The following is a 23,280-nucleotide window of genomic DNA, read 5'->3' as shown; positions in this document are numbered from 1 at the left end:
GCCCTGCCCGGCCCCGTCCTGTCGCCCCCCCGAGCGGGCTCCTGCCCGGCCGCAGCCTTTGCAAAGCCGCGGCGCAGACCCGCGCCCCCGCCTCGGCCGCCCCCAGCGCCTCCGCAAGGGCAGCCGCGGGGCAGGCCTGCGCCGCGTTTGCAGGAGGGGCAGCGGGCTCCGCGCTCCTCTGAGCCCAGGTGCCGGCTCCTGGGCAGGGGCGGCCGCGCCCGCTCCGCTCCCGGGGACTTCGCCGCCGCTCCCTCCTCCTCCTCCTCGCCAGGTTGCGGGGCGGGCGGCGGCCCCTCCTTTTTCCTCCACGTCATGGGGTGCCGTGTCGCACACATGTCCGTGCACACACATCACACACACGCACACGCCTCCGAGCAGAGGAGTGCCCTGCCCGCAGCGGCCGGCCCGGGACGGCCGCGCTCCGCTCCGCCGCGGTGAGTGCGCTGCTGGTGGGCACGTCCCGGGACACCGGCGGCGGGGCAGCCCGGCCCGGCCCGGCCCGCGGAGCAGGGCCCTAACTTTTTGCGCGGAGCGGCGCGCTGGGGCCGCAGCAGCTCCCGCCTCCTCCGGACGGCTCCGCCATAGGCGCAAACTTGGAGGCTCGGCCGCGGCGGCGGAGTTTGGGGAGGGGGAGGAGGGGGAGGGGGAGGGGGAGGAGGAGGAGGAAGGGGCGGCAGCTGCGGCAGCTGCGTGGCTCCGCGGACGCGCAGCGGGGCGGGGCGGGGCGGCGCTGCGCGGGGGCGGGAGGGCCGGGCCGGGCAGGGCGCGGCGCTGGGGGCGGCCGGCGGAGGAGGAGGGTCGGTGCCGGCGCCGGCGGGTGCTGCCAGGGAGCTCCGGTAAGAAGCCGCGTGCGTCTTAAAAGTTAATTACGGGGGGATTTTACTTCTCAGGAACAGAGGGAGGCAGCGGTTAAGCGGCTGCAGGCGTCTGAAGTGGGGGCGCGCACTTGCCGGCAGCCCGGCGCGCAGCGGGTGTGCCCCGCGGCTGCAGCCTCGTTAGCTTTTCGTGAGGCGCAACAGTTGCAGCAACTTCACGTGTGGTTTGGTAACAGGAACCGGGTTGTTGTGATGTTGGCTGAAGTCTCTCGTGTTTTTTTTTTCTCTTGTCTTTCAGTAGATTGCTAAAAATGTACGCGTTAGTCTGTAGCTGTGTTTAATTTGCCAAGTGAACTTACTCATTTCTTTAGTATGGAAAGAGGCTCTTTTTCCTTGCGAGGAAGCAAAAAGTAACAGAACAGCAAGGATCTGTCAGAAAAAAATGTTTTTTTCCTCAAGGAGAGACGGTAGCAGCTTCTCTCTCATTATGGGGTGAACAGACTTACTAATATCAGAGTAAGGCTTGTGGAAGGAGACCTTAAGGGGAACTTCCCTGGAGGTTAATTCATCCACTGTGTCCCCTCTGAGGATCTGCTCCATTTAACATCCTCTGACTTGTTCCAAAGATCTGGTCCATAAACCAGCCTGTTTTGTTTTGAGTTAGGCAAACTTCCTTACTAGTAACCTTTTAAAAGAAATAAACTTCCTTAATAATAATCTTTTCGCATTTGATAGCCTGGGAGAGAAACAGCTGAGGGGTAGATATGGTAGATAAACTTGCGACTGGAGTGGAGGCGGTGAACAGGAAAGAGCTGCTTGCTCTCTTTCAGACCAAGAACTACAACAGTCAAGTGACGCTGGAAGGCAAAAGATTGAAAACAAGTAAGAGAAAGTGGGTTTTTACACAATGCTCGGGTCAGCTATAGAGTGTTTTGTCCCCGCCCCAGTCTACTGGATGTTAGAAAACTTATGTGGGTTCAAAAGCAACTGGATGGAAGAAATTGAAATTTCATGACAAGTGGAAAGTTGTAACCCCTGGTGTTAGAAACTGCTGAGCTGTAAGGGAACGGAAACCGAAAGAACATGTGGAGATGTTGGAAAGTACTTGTTCTCCTTCTGCTCTTTCTCCTCTTTCCAAGCATCTGCTTTTGGGTACTCTGAGACAACATCCTGGGCTGAATGGGCCCTATGGATGTGATGTGATATACCTGTTCTTCCATGCATGTAGCTTTTCTGAGACGTCATAGAAAGGGAAGTTAAATGCTCCTATATTTGTGCACCTGTGGTTTTTGGTCTTATATATCTGATACTGACGAGTTTTGGTCCAGTTCTTCTGTATTTTTCTGTATGCTGTTCAGCTGTAAAGGCATTTAAAGATCACTAACAACCCTGGCTAATGCTTTTTGACACGATTCATATAAATGGGCAATTCTTAAGGACTAAAACTTTTTCAAAAGCAGTAATGGTGATAAGGGTTACATTCAGGTTTGAATTGTTTGTGTTGGCACAACCCTTGTGCTGGGATTACACTGGGGATGCAGGAAAGGGGACCAGACACTCAGAAACACTTGTGTACCAGGTTCTATAGATTTTGTGGATGATAACCTATACTGTTCATGCTATTTTCTGGCCTAATATGTGCAAATTATTCTAGTCAGTCAACAGGCTGTCTATGATCATCTTAGAAATGCCTTGGTGGCTGAGACTAGATCTCTGAAATTCTTTAGGAGTAGTCCAGGTGAGCTGGGAAGAATTAACCACAGGTAAAACGAAAAAAGCACAAAGGGTCAAAGCCGTGGGCTATCATTAGGTATAAAGAAACTGGTGAATGCTGATGTGTAGGATTCAGGGAAGCCTGGAAAACGTTGAAACGTTGGTTGAGAACAAACAGGTAAGTCTAGAGGTTGTTGATCACGCGGATCTTGTCAGCCCAGCAGCTGTTTAGCCTGGCCAGATGTGGCTGAGGGCCTCAGCAGGTGTCCACAATGATTTCAAGAAGCTTTATGTCCACTAACAGGACAGGGCCTTTTCAGACTTCAGCAGAAACATTTCAGGAAAGGGCGATGCAGGGATTTTGAAACGCGTTGGCTGTTGGTCAGAGCTAGGAGCGGAGCACTGGAGAGATGTTGATGTACCTGCTCAGCCGTTAGTGTTGGTGGTTACTGTGTACCTAGGCGACAAAGTGGCTTCAGGTAGGGAGTGGGTAAGGAGTGTGGGCTGTCCTGATGCCTGTTGATGAAGCGAGTTTGGTCTCACTAACAGATGATGCTTAAGAGGACTCTAGCAGGAGCTGACAGCGTTTGTGTAGCTGTTACAGCTACAGAAAGGTGTCAGGAATCATACGGTGACTCCAGCTTTTGAGGTCTCCCAGGAAATGTTGATAAAGGAACTAAGAGACACAACACATGAGTCACAGAAAGCTCATTTCTGCAACATAAACTGCAGGGCGCTGCATCCAGCAAGAGAGATAAGTTTTGCATAAGTCTATCAACAAGTCAAGGCTCATCAGACCTCTTTGTGGAAAAACTGAAAAATGAAGAAGGCTCCACCAGGATTTGCAACATGACCAAGCGCGACGCGCAGTTCCCTCCACTTTGAGTACAAGAGGGACAACTGTGAAGAAAGGGGAGTTTTCTAATCGCATCACGCCCAGACAGATGCATCATTAAGCAGATGACAGAGTACATACCAGCCCGTTGGAGACCCACACGTCCTTGTGCTCTGTCATATTGCCCAACGGCGGTGTGGCTTGTGTGGTACATCAGGAAGCTAGCTGCTGGCCTGGGCAGGATTCCTGGTGCTAATCAAAGACCTTTTCCTTTTGGATTGACGTTGCGAAGCGCAGTTGGCCTGTGTGCGTTTTTGTGGTGCATTGTTGTTTGATGGGGGGGGGTCTTTCTGCATGCTTGCTTTTCAGGGGAGGATAAGTCGGCACCCTAAATCTTATGCAAAAGACGCACATCTGTCTGCAACCTTTTCCAATTTTGCATGTGCTGGGAGCTTTTGTCTCACAGGAAATTCCCATAACCTCTATATTTCTGTGTTCTTAATTTTTTTATCAATTAATAACATTTGATACCATTGCTCACCGTAGCCCCCCCATCACACTGAAAAGGGGTAAAGTTGACCCAGCTACTGTCATGCCACATTGCATCTTATGCATACAGAGGGTGCCAAATATTAAGCAGGGAATTCGGAAACTGTTCTCACTGTATGAATTCGCCGTCCTGGGCCCATTGAACTAAGTCAGGACTGCAGGATCCTGTGGATCTGTGGCACCCAGATCTCTTTTTGGAGCTTAGGAAATTCAGCCTGCTCCTGCCACACTGAAGAATGGAGCACAAATAATAAGCTCCATAGTACAGAGATGTGCAGTTTATAAATCCATATGAGCTGGAAGGCTGATGATGAAGAGGAGGCTGGTGTGCACAATACTTTAGTCAAAATGTGGATGGAGAAGAGGAGAATGCTACATATGCCTTAGGAGTACTGCTGCTGTGCTTTCCTTGAGGGAAAATACTGTCATATTTGTTTGTGGTACATGCAAATAGTACAATGTTTAGTTCCTCAAATTCCTTTGTAACCATTACACACACAAAGCTTAGGTATAATAGCACAAAAATATATTTCTTGATTTACGGCAGGGGCTCGCAGACATTGTATACCATAGGAGGTACATATGTATACGTGAACTTGCAATGCAGATCATCGTGTCTAAACAGTTTCAGAAACTATCACCAGGACTGGGGGGGTCATACCAGTGGCCCAAATTTCTGGCCTTGGCTCAGTGGCAGAGCTATTTTATCTGTGGAGGGAGCAAGGCCTCCGAGACCTGAAGTCTCGGTACCTGAAGTACCGTGCGAGTCTTGAACTTGGTGAGGCTTTTGACAGACTCGTCACATCTGGGCGCTTTCCTGCCTCTCCCCCGGTCCTCTTCACCCTGCCGTAGAAGGAAATTAGGTTGCTTTGATGTGATCTGTTCTTTTTATGGTGTGTTTTTCCCCCATCTTCTTGGCGCTTAGAAATGCTATGTGAGTAAACAAAAATATATGCTTATTATACAGATAATGTCTTCCACAGTTTATGACACAAAGCCGCCATACTCACTATTTTTCAGCTAACATTACACTTTTCTTTCATAATCTGTGCAAGCAATAATGTCGTCTCTGCTACTTCTGTACATCCGACTTCATACGCGCTTGAAACACCGATAAAGCTGAAGGCTGCGGGCACCGGCAGGATGGAGCAGACACCAGGACCGTGTTTAACCACCGAGCCGGCCGTGCCCGCGTCGATCTTCTGGGACAGAGCGTCCTAAAGAGCTCCGCAAGGGGAAGAGACCACAGCAAAGTCCAGGAGGTAGGTCTGCAGCTCTCCTTGAAATGATCTTGCTGATGTGACAAGCTGTGACTTTGGCGATGAAGACTTTGAGGTGGGGGGAATTGACTCGAAGGGGGTGATTTACGGCGGGGGCTCGCAGAAGAGTCTGCAAGCAGCTTGGTGGAGAGGTGAAGGAAATGGAGGAATATTTTGAGCTGTTAATGGGAGGTTTTCTGCAGCGCGGTGCAGTTTCCCCTGCCTCCCTGTCTAACAGGAAACTTCCACCCTCTTTTATGGTGCTACTCCTTGCCAACGTACACAAGTTCTGGCCCTTTGGGCCCGTTTTTTATGTTATGCGGTACTTTGGGGGTAAAAGTTAACCCTCTCTCCACCGTAGTAGTAGTGATATTTTAGACTCTCATATGAGTCAGAATGAAGCTCTTAAGCTCTAGATTGCCCCAAATTAGAAGTGAGTAAACTCTTATTTACCAAGGTTTATGGGTTTTTTAAAATAATTAATTAATATTTTAAAATATTTTTATCTTGACCCCCCTCCTTTATGGTGCATTAAGTCCTTGCTAAACATGGATACTCCCATCCCTTACAGTCAGAGAATCTAAATACTCAATGTATAAGCAATCAGGCTTGAGGATTTCCATGGCTGACTGTCCCTGGGCTTTCTAAATACTTCCTTGCTTTAACAGGGCTGCAAATTTTCTGACTGGCAGGACAGAATAGTTTGGGATGTACCAAGGGATTTGCTGAGAGATTTTTGTGTTCGGGCCTCCACCAGAACAGCTTCCCTTCAAAAGTTACTGTAAAGCAGTTCAGATTAGTTGGGGATGCAGAGGAGTCACATTCAGTTCTCTCTTGTGCTGCTCTCTTCCTGCATGACCCCGCAGAAGTCGCTTGCCTCTTTTCCTGGCCAGAGAGCAGAGACACAGACTTCCTTTACCTCGACATATCTCTGGGACATGGACATGCAGGAATTAATGTTAGATATTTTACTGCAATTATGGGGATCACTGATGTACTGGAGGCAACTAGAAAAGAGCATCCAGCCTTTTCTAAAGAACATCTAGAGATTTGGGACTGAGTGGCAGACAGACAAGCAAAACAACTTGCTGTCAGCACAGCAGGTTATGTTAGGAAACACATATCCTGTGCAATGAAGAGTCCTCGTGTTTAGCAATGGGACAAAGTCGTATGTGATACCCATAATCGCCAAATCTTTGCTGAACCTGTGTTTCCCATGTACGTGGTGAGAAGCTGTCTTTCCTCCTCCAGAAGCACAAAACAGGCTGTGGTAAACTGTAGATTTTTGTTGTTGTTTTTCTTTAGGGTACTGTGTTGCTTTAAGTCTTCAAGGTCTTAAAATTGGTAGGCTTATTGTTTAATTAGGCTTGGGTCTGAAAGCAACGGCGTATTTCTCCACATCTCGCAATTAGAGATCCATAAGGCAGCATGAAAGTAATTGTAGTTACTTAGCTCTTCAGTTGTCCATCATTTAGAGGAATCTAAGTATTACATCAGGCAGGCCAAAACAAGGGGGTGAGCTGTGTGGAACAGGCTGGTAGTGGGCAGTGCTAGGTTACAGGGGTGTAGGCTGAGGCTCCAGTGCAGTGAAAGTGGGTGGAAAATCAGACAAACTTGATAGAATCAACTGATCTAGATTTAATGCCAATAAAAAGTACTCCTACAGCTCCATGATTCCTATCAATAGATAATTTTGCAATGGAAATAACCAGCTAGCAGCAGTAAACAGTAGCACATGAATAAATTAACTTTCCCAGCTAGCAGCATTGAATAACCAAGTAGAGTTAAAAGTTTAATTCAGGCAGATAGTTTTCTAAAAAAAAAAAAAACACAACACAAAACTGAAAAACCTCTTAGCTAAGCACATCATTACTTTTCTCTTCCCCAGCTTCCCAGGAACATCGTCCTCTCTACCTTCCCCAGAGACCCATCAAGTGACTTGATTTGTATAGAGTAGAGGAGAAAACCAGAAGGGACTAACTGCATCTTTCTGCAGAGTTGGTCATGCAAACAACTCGACCAAGTTTGCATTGCTGTGTGAGTGGGTGTGTATTAAGCAAACAGAGATATTTTATCAGGGAGAACTTTTCCCAAAGTGTTTTTGCCTGTAGGAGAGGGAATTGTTCCCGTAGTTCCTGCTATTTTATGGTAACGGTGTTGGTTGCTGAAATACACTGTGACGCGGCTTCCAAGGAAAGGTGTAGACGCTGGTTTTGCCTCAGATGCCTTTGAGGGATGGGGGAGTAGCGAGCCAGAGAAAGCACCTGTTTTGCTGTTCTGTTTGATTTTGTTGTTGTTATTGTTAATGCTACTTACATGGAAGCACTTTCCCTCATTGATCCCTCTCTCTGTTCTCCTCTTCCCAACCTCTGTTCTGCTGCTCCTTCTCAGCACCCATTCCCTTTTTATTTTTTTAACCTAAGTGATAAGCAAGGGCCTGGTTCATGCTGTGTGTCAGCAGAAGGGCTTCTGCATGGGAGAGGTAACAACATGGTGGGGTAGGAGCACTCCTGCTCCCCTGCATTCACTGTCTCTGTTTCCTCTCCTTCCACGGGCTTGCATTCAGACTTGACCTTTTCACTTAACTCTTGCTCTGTGGCAAGCACAAAAGCTCCACGAAGCATTCTGGCAAGTACTATATATTTCAGATCCACTGAGGAGAGAGCACTGCCTACTCACAGCCTGAATTTTCCAAGAATCCCTATTCTGGTAGCAGCCAACTGTCTCGCCACTCCACGCGCTGGGTTAACCACTCCCAAGCTGACGTGACAACAGATAAAGAGATGGTTCCCGCCAGCTGGCTGTCTGGCATGACACCAAAAATCGTTTGTGGCATCTGTAGCCAACTCTAGAGAGTCACAGACCTCTTTGATGGGTAATGCTAAAGTAGAAAAGTAGTAATATAAATTTGATAGGGCTGCACGTTAAGGGAGACCATGGCTTTTGCTTTTCTGTAGCTCAATGTAGCTGGTGGTTGAGCTTGGACTTTTCCTTACCTACTGAACAGGCCCTTCAGGAAGGACTGGCAGAGGGCAGAGCAGGGGGTCCAGTGGACATTGGAAAGTTGCGATGCGTTGGTTGTTGCAGGCAGGCAGGTTACAAGCTTCCTCAGGTAGCCCTGCCTGCTACTGAACATGTGGCTTTCAGCACTGTCTGGAGCGCCTTTCCCTTTCCATGAGGCCAGCCCGCTCTGAGCAGAGATCCCTCCAGCCTCCCTGGACAAAACCCAACCTTCAAAGCAGGATTTTCATCCTTCTGCCTGCGGGGAGGCTTCTGGTGCATCTTGGCCCCCCCAGACTCTGGGCTTCGTGTGATGGACCTGGGTGGTTCATGACAGCTCCACCCTGTGGGCAGCATCCAGGGAGCTTGTGGGCTCTGTAGATCCACCTGGCAGCTTCTACCTTTAATCACTGAAGCGCTTGTGTTTAGTGGAGCACAAGCTGTATCAGGAAAGATGCAATGAGGAAAGGGAATGAAGCGCTGGGGAGTTACAAATTTGTTGTAGTCTCAAACAAAGTGGTTGACGAGCTGTTAATAAATCAGTGCGATCTGAATACAGACAAACTGGGAGCACCTCTGCAGTGCATAGCAAACATTGGAAAAAGACCACAGATTTTGATGAGGCCAGTGACACATTTGCCCTTTTTGGACTGGTTAAAGCAAACTCTTAATTGGTACTTTTTAGTTACAAAGGGTCTCTATCAAAAGTAGCTTGTCTGAACCGTCACCGTTTTCATGGTTGAGTTTGCCCCACGGGAGTTTTTGTTAGATGGGGAGAAGGAGAAAAGAGTAGATGTTAAAATGTAAATACCCACAGGTCTTTGACTTTTGTGTTAAAGAAAAATTACCTTGAATAATGCAGCTGTTACTTTAAAGGAACAGCTTTTTGGATACAGCTTTATTACCAAGAAGGCTGTTTCCAATAGCCATAGAGGAGCCATTTGCGAAATAGGACAGAGGCTTCTGGAGGGGCTGGGGCTGCTTCAGCCAGGGGGCTGCTTCAGCTATCTTTTCTGCCTCAAGGCAGTCAGTTTTCATATTTTCTGATTTGTACTGCCAATACAGGGATGCAAGAGGCAGTTGACTGTGTGGACTGCAAGTAAGACTTGCCATGCAGAGCAAGAGGAACGTGAGAGTTGGTGATTTGTTCCTGCTCAGGGTGAAGGGAGCCGTACACTCCTCCTGTGCAAGAATGACGTTGGCATCACTGAGTTGCGCAGACTGGGAGTTGCTGTTACTCCAGGTACACGGGGTTTATGGAAACAGCAGAAATAATAGTGTGAGGAGCAGCAGTAAAGCCCTGGGCTCTCTCAGGAACCAGGGCTCTCCATATGTAAATCATTAGGGTCTTAGTAAAATGGAAACATGCCTTCAGAGAGGCACCATGAGCCCAAAGCCTGCCAGTTTCTCTGCGCTGCTGAAGGGAACCTGCCTGTACCTCTGGGTTGCTCAAATCCATCTTTAACCTTTTATAGAGGGGCAGCCTCAAAAAGGGCTGAAGGGCTGGTGGATACGAGCTGTTGGAGGTCAGCCAGAGTGCGAGCTTGCTTCTCCGAGCTGGCTCAGGCTTGTGCTGACTGGAGCAGCTTCCAGGCTGGCTTTTCTCCATTGCTCCTGGGCACTGCTCTGGGGCGGAGGAGTTGCTGGGGTGTTACTGGCAGAGGATCAGGCGTGGGTGCAATGCCGCTACCCCCAGAACGCTTCACGCCAGAGGTGCACCGTTGCAGGTGGAACTGGCAGAGCTCGCAGTGCTGGCACTAAAGCTGGGCTCTTGTCCCGGCTCCCGTTTGTTGGGGCAGTGACTTTCCTAGGGATGCCTCATCTAGCCCATCTCGCAGCCCATGCTCTGGGATGAATTGATGGTCCTTTGCAGTTCCTTATATCTTTCCATCAGCTGCAGAGGGACCTCAGATGCCTGGTTTGACAAACGTTGGTCAAGGTGGGTCTCACATGCGTCGTACAGCAACCAGGATACAGAACAGGTTCTCTGCTGGTTTTCTTCAAGGCCAAATCCAGTGATAATTTAACCACATTGACTTCTACTCCCTGGTATAAAATATTCCTAGATCTTGTGGGACAACCTCAAACAGTCCAGTGGAATGTCCCTGCCCATGGCAGGGGGGATGGACTAGATGACCTTTAAAGGTCCCTTCCAACCCAAACCATTCTATAATTCTATGTTTCTGTAAGTTTGAATTGCCGTGGATTAAACTTTGATGTAACAAATTGATAATGGGTCTGTTAATCAGACTGATACAAGTGTGGGTGTTTGTTCTTGGCCAACACGGAAAGGGTAAAATCTGGGAGGTTTAGCAAAATTGTGGTGCAGAGATAGGAGAGGAGAATTTCCCTGGGAACCAGGGTTCGTGAAAGGGCTGTATAACTCGGGGAGGATCTGGACAGAAGTCATATGCCTGGTGAAGACCTGGGGCTCCTGCCCTCCTCGAGAGCCTCGTCATGCCAACTCATCCCCATTCCTGTTCACAGGAGTCGGGGTGACTTCTGGAGGAATGGGATGGTGAAGGGCAGGCACGAGAGAAAGTCACTGGCCAGGGGCTGTGCTCTCATACTGAATCCTGTCCTGTCCCTCTCTCAGCAACCAAAAGCAGAGTCCCAGACCCCGGGCTGCACCAGGGTGGGTGTGGGAAGGAGAGGGGGAGGAGCGGGGTGCTGTGGGTGTTGCTTCTTTCTGATATCCGGCTTGGATACAGGCGTGATGTGCTGCAGTCTTTGCTCAGGACAGATGCGGACTAGCCACGTGCCAAAGGCATGCTTAGGGAAGTCCACAGGGTAAGTGCCTGGTGGTGCGTAGAAATGTTATGAGTCAGCGGAGCTAGAATTAGAATTGTTTTAAGGCTTTTTTTTTTCCCCTCTCCCAAAAGAATCCTAAGAGCAGGCTCTAATTTACCTTTAATTAGCCTTTCCTTTGGTTTCACCTTGCAAGCAGTTAACACTTCAAGCAGTTACGGTCTCTCAGTAGAAATTCAACATTTCTGTGTTGTTATAGTAATCCGTATTGTAAAAGCGAAGAGAAATAGCCACTGGTTCAATTTGCTTCTCTGGCTTTATAGGTGACCTTTACTTCTACTACTGTGACAGTCTTCCAGTATGAGCTTGGTATCAAGCACGCTCTGTGATTTACCCAAGCAAATTGCCTATGGATGGTGTATGGGTGCAAACGCTGCTTTTCACATTTGTGATGTGCTCACTGTAGGGGTTTGCACACTCCTGAGTAATCTGCAGCTTCACTAGCTGTTAATTTATGTTTGCAGATTGCTGGAATAAGATTCAGTAGTTTGCAAGCAGGAGCAACAATTTTTTTGCAGGAAGGTAAACTTCTGCACATCTGTCTGATAGCAGCTGGAAGTGATTATTGAGGCAACAGGTCTTCCACAGATATTCCCCTGTGATCAGGCCATACTTCGCTTCACTTCCCCAAACCTTTGCTGTGTTACCCAAAATATATATTTAAGTGTCTATAGACACATATGTGTTATTTCCTTTGTTTTTATATCCATGTTCTCTCTCTCTTCCCCAGTTGCTTCACGTCAGTAGAAACCAAGGTCTAATTCTAATGTATGTCCTATATGCATTTTCTAGCATGCTTTTACCTTCAGCTTGGCCTTCCTTCCCAGCGCTTCCTTTAGCTGGCCATGGCTCGGTTCATAACTTTCAATGCTTTCAGTACACAGGGGAAAAAGCCTATCCTCTGGTTTTATGGGTTTTATAGGGTTTTATGAGCGTTGTGTGAGCCACAAGAGAGCTGCAGAATTCTTCTGCAGCCTCCCAAAAAATGAGACGTGCGCACTGGATTGAAGCATGTAGGAGGGAGTGGAGCTCCACTGGCTGCTTGAAGAGTGCTGTGTATTTTCTGGTCCTCCTGCAAGCCCAGCATCGTTGCCTTAGGCAGACACAGACAGCTGAGCCTATCTGGAGAGCGCCTTGGAGGGGAAGACCAACAGTTTGAATCTGAGAGCGGCAAGGCTCAGCTTTTGCTCGGTCCCCTTGGGAGGGTTTATTCTAAGGCCATCACAGTGTTCAGCGAGTGGAAGGACTTGACCGGTGGCTGAACTTTTTCAGGAGGGTGTGAAATTCTTCCACCACCCTCCTTGTTCCTCCTTTTTTGTCAATGTGCAGCTTGCACAGTTGCATAAAGTGAATGATTGGAAGTGTTTGAAGGTGTAAAGCTGCCCAAAACCAGCTTCTTGCAGGGAAGAAAATTAAAAAAAAAGCAGCGAAATACACCAGTGGAAAACCCGGCCATTCTCTGTGTGGGATACAAATATTGCCGTCATGGATCTAACCAGCAATCCCTCTTCTGGTCCGGAAGTAGATAAAAGCAGATTCAGAGAACAGAGTGATGGTCACAAGAAACGTTTTTATTGGTAAAAATTTCCTGTCAGAAGTCTTGGCAGCTGGTAATTGCCTGATGTCGTGGTTCCAGGGAATTTAGCTTTCCATCCGTATTTATGTATTGGTGAAGGTAGCTCTGGAAACTCTAAATAGCCAGCTGATTGCCTAATTTCTTCTTGAATCCTGCTGAGCTCATGGTCTTTAAGGTACCTTATGACAGGCTGTAATTAAGTGTTGCGTAAGAACATGTGTTTTGTTACACAACATAAATGTGTTTCCCTTGTATTTATTGCATTTGTTTTCTTTGACCATCTCTTGTTCTTGCAATTAGAGATGCAAAGCGTAAATAAAACCAGCCATTTATCTTCTCTGAATCATTCAGTACTTTACATCCCAGCTGTAAGTGCCTTTACAAATTAGAAGCTGTGTATGTGTGTATATAGACCAGCTGTGTGATATGTGTTGGTCACAGGATCAGTCTCCATTAATTTTCTCAGGAGGCTTCTCGCATGTAGAAGAGAAAGTGCAAACATTTTACAAAACAAGGCAAGATGGCAATGCCAAGCTTCCCTCCTAGTATACAATCTTTGTGCAAAAGAGGGAATGTTGGTCCTGCGTATAGTATAGAAGCACCCGAGAAAAAAATACTCGTGAGCAGGATACCTGGAAGTAGCATCTGGTCAGTGCTACCCCAGGCAGGTGCTTCAGGTAGCTCTAGGTGCCTGTTCCCATCTGCTGCGTGTCATTCATTCCTTCCTCCTCCGGAGAGGACTGCGTGTACCGCGTGCTGCTATGTCTGAGTGGGGCTTCGAGTGGCGCATGTGGTAAGAAGAAGGAGGTTTGCACCTGAATCAAAACCTGATGAGGTTTGTGGTGGCCCTTCTGTCCTGAGGGATTTAACTCCCTGATCTCGCACTGTTCCTCAAAAAATCCTGGTCTTTTGCAGAAACTAACTTCATCCTGGTTACAGGCAAATGATTTGCTCCTAAAGAGCAAAGCTGTTGCCCTTGTACCGCTATACCGAGCCTGGCTGTGGAGTGCCTCGGAGGTAACAACAGGAGACTATGAATTTAATGTGATAAGCATGGAGCAGGAGGGACAGTGGGATATTGGTAGTGGTGAACTCCACTGCTGGAGAGATGTTAGAGTGCTTAAGAGTGGTTGGAGTCACACATGGTGTGATTCTGAATGAACCACTGTGGTGATGGTGATATAGTCTGTGTTTGGAGGGGAAAAAAAAAAGACAGACAGACAAAAGACAACAAACAAACAAGTGGAGCTGTGGATGTAATTGCTGGCTCCTAATGCTCTCATCTGACCAGATGCTTGCCAGGATCAGGGGGAGATCCTCCATAAACAAGTGATTTGGTGGAGGACCTGAGATTTCTCACCAGTGCTCCTTAATTCCTTCCTCCACAGGGAATTTTAACCATGTCACCACAGTCTTCTGGATTTCTTTATATGGCACAATAGTGTCTTGTGGTTGGCAGTGCTGAAAACCACACTCGGCTCCCTGAAATATTCAGGGAGCTGAGTGTGGATCCTTTGCTCATCAGCTGCAAAGAGGGAGTCCTCGGTGGTGTCCAGGTGATTTCTTGCACATCCTGGTCTAACTCTGGACTGCACCAGGAATGGTAGTTTCAGGCAGGGAAGTGTGGTGCAATGGCTGTTTTGTTGGTTTGCCTAGAAACAGAATGTTTGGCACTGTGTGGAAGCTGGCCAGGGCTACCACTGACAGAGGAGTTTTAGAGCAGTGGAGGATATGCTTTTTTCCCCGCTCCTTTTTCTTTGTCCAGGCTCTCTTTTGCCTTTTTAAGGCTGTAGAGAGGAAGGGAAGATTTGTTCCCTGGATGAGGTGATGCCTGTTCAACCAGGAGTTGGTGGGGTTTGGTAGCCAGGGAGACCACTGGGCCGGCTTCACAGAGAGATCGCACCACAGAGGTCTTCTTCCTCCAAATAAAAAAAGGAGGCACATTTAGCTGGGTTCCCCTCCGCAGGGCTTCTGTCACATGGCTGGAAACCTGGCTTTGCTTAGGAGCGGCTTTTGAGAGCAACTTTTCTCCAGAAACATAGGTATAGGAAGGAAATAAATAAAGGGGAGACCTGGATTAGACACTGAGCTGGGATTACTTTGGAGAAGAAGTGAAGGAAAGCACCCGCTGGCTAAGGTGGAAGGTGGGATTTTTGGCTTCGTGGGAAGATAGATCTGGTTTTTCTTTTTGTTTGTTAGCGTACCTGGAGGCTGTTTGTAAAACCTGCAGAGAGCTGCTGAGATCTGGCTTGTACAAAATAGGTACGTGTTGGCTCACCCTGCTCCCTTCCCTGCTCTATACCTGGCACCCCCAGGCGAAACAAGGAGGTGACATTTCCTTCTCCTTTCTGTTGCCTCCCATTGTGGTTTAACCCCAGCAGGCAGCTGAGCCCTACACAGCTGCTCGCTCATTCCCCGGCCCCGCTGGGATGGGGGGAGAATCGGACGGGTAAAAGTGAGAAAACTCGTGGGTTGAGATAAAGGCAGTTTAATAGGTAAAGGAAAAACCGCGCACACAAGCAAAGCAAAACAAGGAATTCATTCACTCCTTCCCATCGGCAGGCAGGTGTTCAGCCATCTCCAGGAAAGCAGGGCTCCATCACGCATCACGGTGACTTGGGAAGACAAACGCCATCACTCCGAATGTCCCCCCTTCCTTCTTCTCCCCCCAGCTTTATGTGCTGAGCATGACGTCCTATGGTGTGGAATACCCCTTTGGTCAGTGGGGGTCAGCTGTCCCCGCTGTGTCCCCTCCCGGCTTCTTGTGCACCCCCAGCCTGCTCACTGGTGGGTGGGGTGAGAACCGTAAAAGGCCTTGGCTCTGTGTAGGCACCGCTCGGCAGTAACTAAAACATCCCTGTGTTATCAACACTCTTTCCAGCACAAATCTAAAACATAGCTTCATACTAGCTACTATGAAGAAAATTAACTATTCCAGCCAAAATTAGCACATTCTCCACTCCTTATTCCATACCATTTGCATCATGCTCAGGTACCACACTACCCAATACGACCTCATTAATCACCAGCTCTATAAAATGTCTTTAAAATCTCCATAAATACCCACAAAATGTCCACTGAGTTAATTTAGTCCATGACTTTGGGCTCCATCTGTTACAGTGGTCCCTCAGGACAGAAGAGGTTGTGTGTTACATGGAGTTACTGGGCACCAGTGCTGCTGCACTTGCACTGCTGCTTGTAAGGCTTCTCCTCCATTGGTTCAGGTGGTTCCTGCTGTAGTAATTCCCATAACATGCAACTCAAACCCAGGGTTACAGCAATTTAAAGATATTTCCATGGGGTTTAACCAGATCATAGGGTTTAACATTGCAAGGAACTCCTCCCCTTGCCCCTGCTCCGGCTTGGACTTATCCACAGACTGCAGTCCCTTAGGGGTGTACCTGCTCCAAGTGGAGCCTTATCTATGAGCCACAGTCTCTCCAGGGATATACCTGCTGAGGCTTAGACTTATCCACAGCCACAGTCACTTTGACGTGCACCTGTTCTAGCATGGCCTTCTCCATGGGCCAGAATGCCTTCAGAGATAGACCTGCTCCAGCGTGGCCTTATGCACAGCCACAGTCCATTCAGAAGTAAACCTGCTCCACCATGGCCTTACCCATGGCCTTACCCCCCTTCAGGGGTACCTGCTCTGTTTTGGGCTTATCCATGGCCACATGCTTTGAGGTGCTCCAGCATGACCTCATGCACAGCCACTGATGTTTCAAGGTGTACCTGCTGCAGCATGGGCTTATCCACAGCCACAGATGCTTCAAGGTGTACCTTCTCCAGTGTGGACTTATCCTTGGGCTACTAATCCTGCGTTATCAACACTGTTTTCAGCACAAATCCAAAACATAGCCTCATACTAGCTTCTATGAAGGCAATTAACTATCCCAGCCAAAACCAGCACACCCCCAGAAGAGAAATATCAAGGAGAAAGATGCACAGGGAAAGGGAAGGTCAGGGACAACAGACAAATGAAGCAGCTCTGCCTTGACAGGCTGCATTTTAACTGAAGCTGCAGCTTGCAAGACTTGACATTGGTGGGAATGCTAAAGATGCCTAACTTAGTCTTCAGTGAGTGTTGCAGGTACACCTCAAATCTTGATTTTACGTGCATATGTGGGATCTGCAGACATCTGAGCCACTTCTCGTGGCCCCACCATTTTATTCACTCTGAAGCATTCTGGAACAGCTTCTTCTCAAAAGAAAAAATTGGGAGCTGTTCAATTTAGAGACAAAGTAGAGCTTAGTTTAAGCTAAGTAGAGCTAAGTTTAATGCTGCACCTGGATGTGGACTCTGGTCTTATTTTAATTCAGGGATAGCAACAATGCTGCTTGCACTTAGCTGGTAAAGCAAAGCTATATGGAAAGAGGATCACTGTATTTCGCTTTTATTGTGGTAATACCTCAGTTGTTAAGTTGCTACACAGGAATATTATTAAATACCCTGCTGCATAAAAAGGGGCCATGTGTGTGTTTTTGCAGTCGCATCCGAGGTTGTGTCACATGGCAGGGAACAGGATAGATGCGCTATTGCTCACTACTGCGCCTCCTACCTTCAAAAGGTTACATTATATACTCATTCCAGTGGATGGAAGTGCTATGTCTTCATCCATCTCTTTCTTCAGGGCAGATTAGCGGTATTTTCCAGAAGAAATCTGGACACAGGGAGGATTTGGGGCTTGTCAGACCCTGTTGGGAGAGGACAGGAAGGAAATTCCTTTTCCCTTGGACATCTTCATGGGCCAGCCCCAGTGTTAGAGACAATGAGGATGCTCTGAAATTCTAAAGCTTTCAGTTTAATGTTTTATTTTTTTAAATACTAATATCTACCATTAAGCATACATTCTTTGCAGACTCACAGGAGATCCCCTTGCTGCTCCCATTGAATCCCCTGGAGTTACTTGGGAAAATAAACAATTCTTCCTACTCACTTACAGGACAGTCATGTTTCTGCCAATGCAGGGGTTGCTGTAATTCAGTTTGTGACTCATAAGAAATTAAAAAAAGGTTTGGAAAATAAACAGTGGGAGTCTTGTTCCAGCACTCTTATTTAGCTGGAAATCATCTGAAATCCGAGTTGGTTTATTGCCTTCAGTCAGCTAATTCGGGGGAATGGAATCTTTGCCTATTATTGTGGTAAAATCTGTCTCTGAATTAACGTGATCATTAAGAAACTGCAGATTTCCAGTGCCCTGTCTTGCTAAGGTGGTGTTTATGCTGTAGACAGACCGGTGTGTACATGTCTTTGTTAGAGGCTGGAATTGTCTCTGATGCTTTGTTGCTGATTTAAAATACCGTCATGTCTCTGTTTTCTTGCAGAATGAAGAGACGCAAGTGTCCCTACAAATGTCCCGCACGAAGGAAGATCCTGATCCTGTGTGTTACGGGGTGGCTGATTGCACTGCTGAAGCTCCTCCATGTCGAAAGACGCTTCTTTCCCTCTAAGGGCATTTATTTGGTTGAGCACTTCTTGAGCACTTCTTCTTACGTTAGAAACAGGTATTCCTACCTTAGAAATGAGTTCCAGTATGAAATAAATTGTTCATCTATATATGAACAAGATCCCCATGAAATTGGCAAGAGTTTAGAGATAAGAAGAAAAGAGATAATTGATTTAGCTGATGAAGATGTCATAGCAATGACGAGTGATTGCCATGTGTATCGTTCACTTAGGAAATACCACCTAAAACTTGTTTCTCCAGAGGAGGAGAGTTTTCCAATTGCCTATTCTTTGGTTGTTCACAAAGATGCGGTAATGGTAGAAAGGCTCATACATTCACTGTACAGTCATCAAAATATTTACTGCATCCATTATGACCAAAAAGCAGCAAAAAGTTTCAAATCTGCTATGAACAACCTAGCTAAATGTTTCCCCAATATTTTCATTGCATCAAAATTGGAGACAGTGGACTATGCACATATTTCACGGCTGCAAGCAGATTTCAATTGTTTGTCTGATTTGATGGAGTCTTCAGTTCCCTGGAAGTATGTTATTAATTTGTGTGGCCAAGATTTCCCTTTGAGGTCAAATTTCGAGTTGGTCGCTGAACTGAAGAAACTCGGTGGAGGAAACATGCTGGAAACTATAAAGCCAAGCAGTAGCAAAAGAGAACGATTTACTTATCACCATGAACTTATGAAAGTGCCTTATGAATACATGCAGATGCCTGTAAAAACAAACATTTCCAAGAATCCGCCACCTCATAATATTGAAGTGTTTGTAGGCAGTGCCTATTTTGTTTTAAGCCGAGCATTTATTCAATATACCCTTGAAAGCTCTCTTGCAAAAGATTTTTTCGAGTGGTCAAGGGATACATACTCTCCTGATGAACATTTCTGGGCCACTCTTTTACGTGTTCCTGGGGTCCCTGGGGAAGTTCCAAGGTCGGCCCAGGACATAACAGACCTACAAAGCAAAACTCGTCTGGTGAAATGGAATTATCTTGAAGACCATTTGTATCCTCCCTGCACTGGTACCCACCTTCGCAGTGTCTGCATCTACGGGGCCGCAGAATTAAGATGGCTTCTTAATTACGGGCACTGGTTCGCCAACAAGTTTGACTCCAAAGTAGATCCTGTCCTGGTAAAATGCTTGGCAGAAAAACTGGCAGAACAACAGAAAGAGTGGGTATATTTGTCCTCTGATAAATACTTTCTGCACATAAATTCTATGAATGCCTCGCTATAGCAGCACTGTCTTCCCTGCTGTTAGTACTGTGTACTGTTACAGTGCAGCGCCTGCAGTTCCTCTGCCTTGACCTGCTGCAGGATGTTAGCGAGGGAAACGTGCATTCTGCATGAAGTTCAGGGCCCTGGAGAGCCAGGTGCCTGGCCATATATTTATGAAAAGTCATGCCTCTCTGATTAACTGTTTTGTAACTTGCCATAATAATCCTGTAATTGTTCTTCAGGGTGATTCTGAGAGGGTGAGCTTTGCTTTTGGAGGCTCTGGCGCGGTCTGTCCCAATGGAGTATTTCAGAAACATGTTTTACATTTAATGTGTTCGCGTCTTTCCTAAGAAACTCCAACACATCTCTCTGCCTGTTCCCCTTTTCCTTCACTTTTGTTTTTCTTAAAGGTATGGAACAAACACCTCTATATCTGCTACCTCAGGAAAACTGGAAGTGCCCAGCTCACGGACAAAACCAAGAGATCAGCATGACACCAAATGAGCCATGGGGCCTCACCTAAAGTCCCAAACTTCCCATCTATGGGAGCTAACAAAGATCTTTGCAATGTGAATATGACTGGATGATATAAGGGAAGGAAGATCCTTAGATACCGCATTGTCCGTAGCGTCGTTCTCTTCTCCCAGCTCATCTGTGCGTTGCTTTTCCTTCTGTGAAGCTTGTGCTCAGGTGCTGTGCCACGCCTATGAAATTGGTGGTGGTTGATTGAAACAGAACTATGCACTGTTATTCTTCAAAGGCAGTACACGAGCGTGCCCTAGGGGCAGTCTCTGCAGCCCCTTAGAATAGATATCCATGCCAGAAGAGGTCAATCTTCATTTCTATCTCTGCCCATAGAAATATCCTCCAGTGAAATCCCAGTCCTCTTGAGACAGTACGTCTACATACAGTGGATGACAAGTGCTATTTCTAATTAGTGTTCAGCAATGTGGTGCTATGCTGAAATGCAAAACATGCGAAGTTGAGTGGTAATCATAAGAATAGCCATACTGCAGAAATGAAGACCCTGTGTAGAAGTGTCTTTCTGTGCAAGTCTCGTGGCCTTGCGCCACCACGATCCCAGGCTGACGGGTGCCTGAGGAAGCCCTGGTTTAGCCATAGAGCAACTGTTCTCCAACAGCCTCTGCTTCCCATGCCCTGCCAGGCCTCCTGGTAGCGAAGTGGCCCGGGAGCCTCCTCGCAGCTGGGCTCCCCACGCTACAGCGTGAGGGAAGCGTTTGTTAGTGCGGGGGTCTCTGCAGAAACTCTTGCAACTCAGAAATGCCTCTTGGCATTTTGGGGGTTTCTTTGGAATGTTACTCTGCCACAAGTTCTGTTTCGGTGGTTCCAGTGGACCCTGAGGTATAGCTTGCTCCGTGCCGCTGTCCTCTCTCTAGCCATCTGGCTTTTATTAAGGGGCCTCTTCCCACGAGTGACTTCGGGATATCTGGTCTTATCGATCCACAAATCGCTGCAATAATGACGATGTCTTGTACCCATGAGAAATCTTTTTTCTGATTTGAGTTGAAAGAACCACGGCATTTTTTGGTCTCGCTTTTTGTTTATAAATTTAGTCATGGTCAAGTCATCTGTGGCTTAAGATTGGGTTTGAGAGTCAGGAGTCGCAGGCCTTTTTCCCCACGTGTGACACTGATTTCTTATGAGACCTCAGACAAGTCATCTGAGTTTTCTGTTTCAGCTGTTGCAGCTGTAAAATGGGAACAATGATGTTCTTTTATCTTGCTAAGCACTTTGAAACCTATAGGTGTTGTGGGTTGGTTGCACAGTACTAATTGCTTATCAAACTATTTATGGAGTCTGTGGACGCACAGGTCAAGTATTTCTTTGATGTACTGTTTCTGAAATAAATGAGGATTATTTTTAAAGTGTGTGTTGCTTACTTCAGTGACTTGCCATGTCTGTCATGGCCCTTGCCAGGGCTGTCCTGACTTGATGTGATTTATAGACACTTTATAGAAAATGAAATATTGACAGTATTTACAGATTCATACATCAGTACTTGTATATGAAGTAGAAAGTTCCCACGTGGAAAAAGATTAATAAAAGAGATGTTAGGATCCCAGAGGGCCAAGCCACAGCCTTCTGTACACATAAACTGATGTTTAATGATACATTTAAATTTTTTTTATTTAGTTAAACTGGCTTTGTGTATGTATATAGAGACATCCCCATTTGCATTTAATTTGAGTGGTTTGCTCTACCATAAATTTATAAAAATAATCCACCAGCACATTAAACTTAACTCAAGTAAATAATTTTAATCAACATGCAAATTTGTGATATTTTAACTGAATTGGGTTGAATGATACCTATAATTTAACTAATTTGAAATAAGGCAGCTCATGCTTCCTAGGCAGTGAAGAAGTGGATGCGGAGATGGCAGAGTGTGTGGCAGCGTCACCCATTACAGCGGTACGTGTGGAAGTACAAGTTGTACAGGCATAGTTGCAACCTTATGAAGTGCTGATTTTCTAATGAATTATAGATATTTCTGGTTTTTGAAGGTAACTCTAAAGGCTATTCAGGCTTATAGAAAGGCAGTTCATAAAAATCATAGGATCACTCAGGCTGGAAGATCGTCTAGCCCAGCCTCCTGCTCACGACAGGATCGACACTAAATTTGGGCTGGGTTTCTTGGGCTTTGTCCCAGGGACTCTTGCAGATCTCTAAGGAAGATTCTTCAGCTTTCTGGGACAACATTTTCCCATGTTTCCAGGAAAAAGAACTGCCAAAATATAAGTTCCTTAACTTTTGAATAATTTTCTCTCTGTTTTTTGACTTTGCATTCAGCAATGTAGATGCCATACCAATGCCTGTATCATAGTTAAGTGATTAGGGGTGGGTAACAACTTCATTATTTACCTTTGACTTCATCATCTTTGTTCTTTTCACAGGTAGGTCTGTCTTTGCTGAAAATGGACCTGAGGCATGATCCACAAACACCTTTCTTTCTGTGAGAAAAGTGGATGAGCCTAGTTTATGGCAAAGCAAATATGAAGTTTTATCTGGGCTGGAACTTAGATGATAGGCAGTTATCTGCCATTCTGGTCTCACAGGGGTATTTTTTTTTTTTTTGCCTTAGTAAAGCTCAGACATCTCTTTCCTCTTCTCTTCCCCTTCCTTACTTCTTCTGAAAAAGATTCCTCTTGTAAGTTATTTCACAGATTTGAAATGCACGTACCTTTGCAGGTATTAGATGATTCTCTCTGTCTTTGTTCTGCTGAAGAAGCCCCATGCTGGCTTTCTTCCACCCACCCTGCCCCGTGCTGGCCTCATGGAGCAGCTGGACTACCAGTGAACCTGATTTTCCCGTTCAGGAAGGATGCATGGGCAGGGCACTAGTGCTGCTCCTGGCTGTCAGCACTGGTATACGGGTCCAGCCCACCGTTCTGTTAGCGGCTGAAAACAGCAAAAATGCTGAATGCGTTCTGTCATGGTTTAACAAAAGAGACGCAGAGAAAACATTTGTACAACTTGTCTCGCTAATGAATTTATTAGGCTGGACATGGACTCAGGAGGATAGTATATACAAGCATAAATGCCTCACTATGTATTTTCTTTGACATTGGAATAAAAGAATGTGAAAGGAAAGACTAGAAATTAGATACATAATCTGTAATTGTAATTAAAACAGACTTGGCCTGTTGAGCATTTCTATGGCTGCTATGTCATTACTGCGGCATTTGAATCAGAATGTATAAACATGAGAAAACCAGTATTTGGGCAGCAAATGGGGAATATATGTGGCACACTAGTGTGTATTTACAGTGTGACCTTGATTTTTAGTTTAGTATCTGTTTCTATTTGGTGTTTTTACAGAACTTGCATCGTTCTTGGTGGTGATAATTTCTACTCACAAACAAAAGACACTTCAGAACAATGTTAGTTGTTAGAAAGATGCGGTAAGATCTGTTAGTAAGATGCGGTAAATCTGCACTGAAAGTATCCCAGCGCTGTTTGGTATTTCAAGCTGATAGTTGAACACTCCATCCTGGTCCTGTTTTTTCAGAAGTACTGGGCTCTTTG

At 46.5% G+C, this 23,280-nt stretch overlaps 1 protein-coding gene across 4 annotated transcripts; it reads left to right on the top strand.

The window, feature by feature from the left end:
- The first annotated feature begins 344 nt into the window (after positions 1-344).
- GCNT4 (glucosaminyl (N-acetyl) transferase 4) lies at positions 345-21,113 on the top strand. 4 transcript variants are annotated; one of them, XM_075136366.1, is made up of 4 exons: positions 345-434; positions 4,968-5,174; positions 17,884-19,188; positions 19,644-21,113. In XM_075136366.1, the coding sequence occupies exons 3-4, from the start codon at positions 17,885-17,887 to the stop codon at positions 19,735-19,737; spliced, it is 1,398 nt and encodes a 465-aa protein (XP_074992467.1). In that variant the 5' UTR covers positions 345-434; positions 4,968-5,174; position 17,884; the 3' UTR covers positions 19,738-21,113. The 4 variants fall into 4 exon arrangements, with proteins under 4 accessions (XP_074992467.1, XP_074992470.1, XP_074992468.1 ...); XM_075136367.1 differs by lacking the exon at positions 345-434 and adding an exon at positions 765-836; XM_075136369.1 differs by having other exon boundaries at positions 17,884-21,113.
- Positions 21,114-23,280: the final 2,167 nt, after the last annotated feature.

Source organism: Calonectris borealis, chromosome Z (genome assembly GCF_964195595.1).
Source record: "Calonectris borealis chromosome Z, bCalBor7.hap1.2, whole genome shotgun sequence".
Classification (NCBI taxonomy): Eukaryota; Metazoa; Chordata; class Aves; order Procellariiformes; family Procellariidae; genus Calonectris; species Calonectris borealis.
This window is presented reverse-complemented; position numbering and strand designations above follow the sequence as displayed.

Bases quoted from the DNA above. Each gene is read 5' to 3' on its own strand.
- GCNT4 (XM_075136366.1), top strand. From the start codon at position 17,885: ATGAAGAGACGCAAGTGTCCCTACAAATGTCCCGCACGAAGGAAGATC. The intron at 19,189-19,643 runs GTGGGTATATTT...TTTTTCTTAAAG, and splicing joins CTGGCAGAACAACAGAAAGA to GTATGGAACAAACACCTCTA.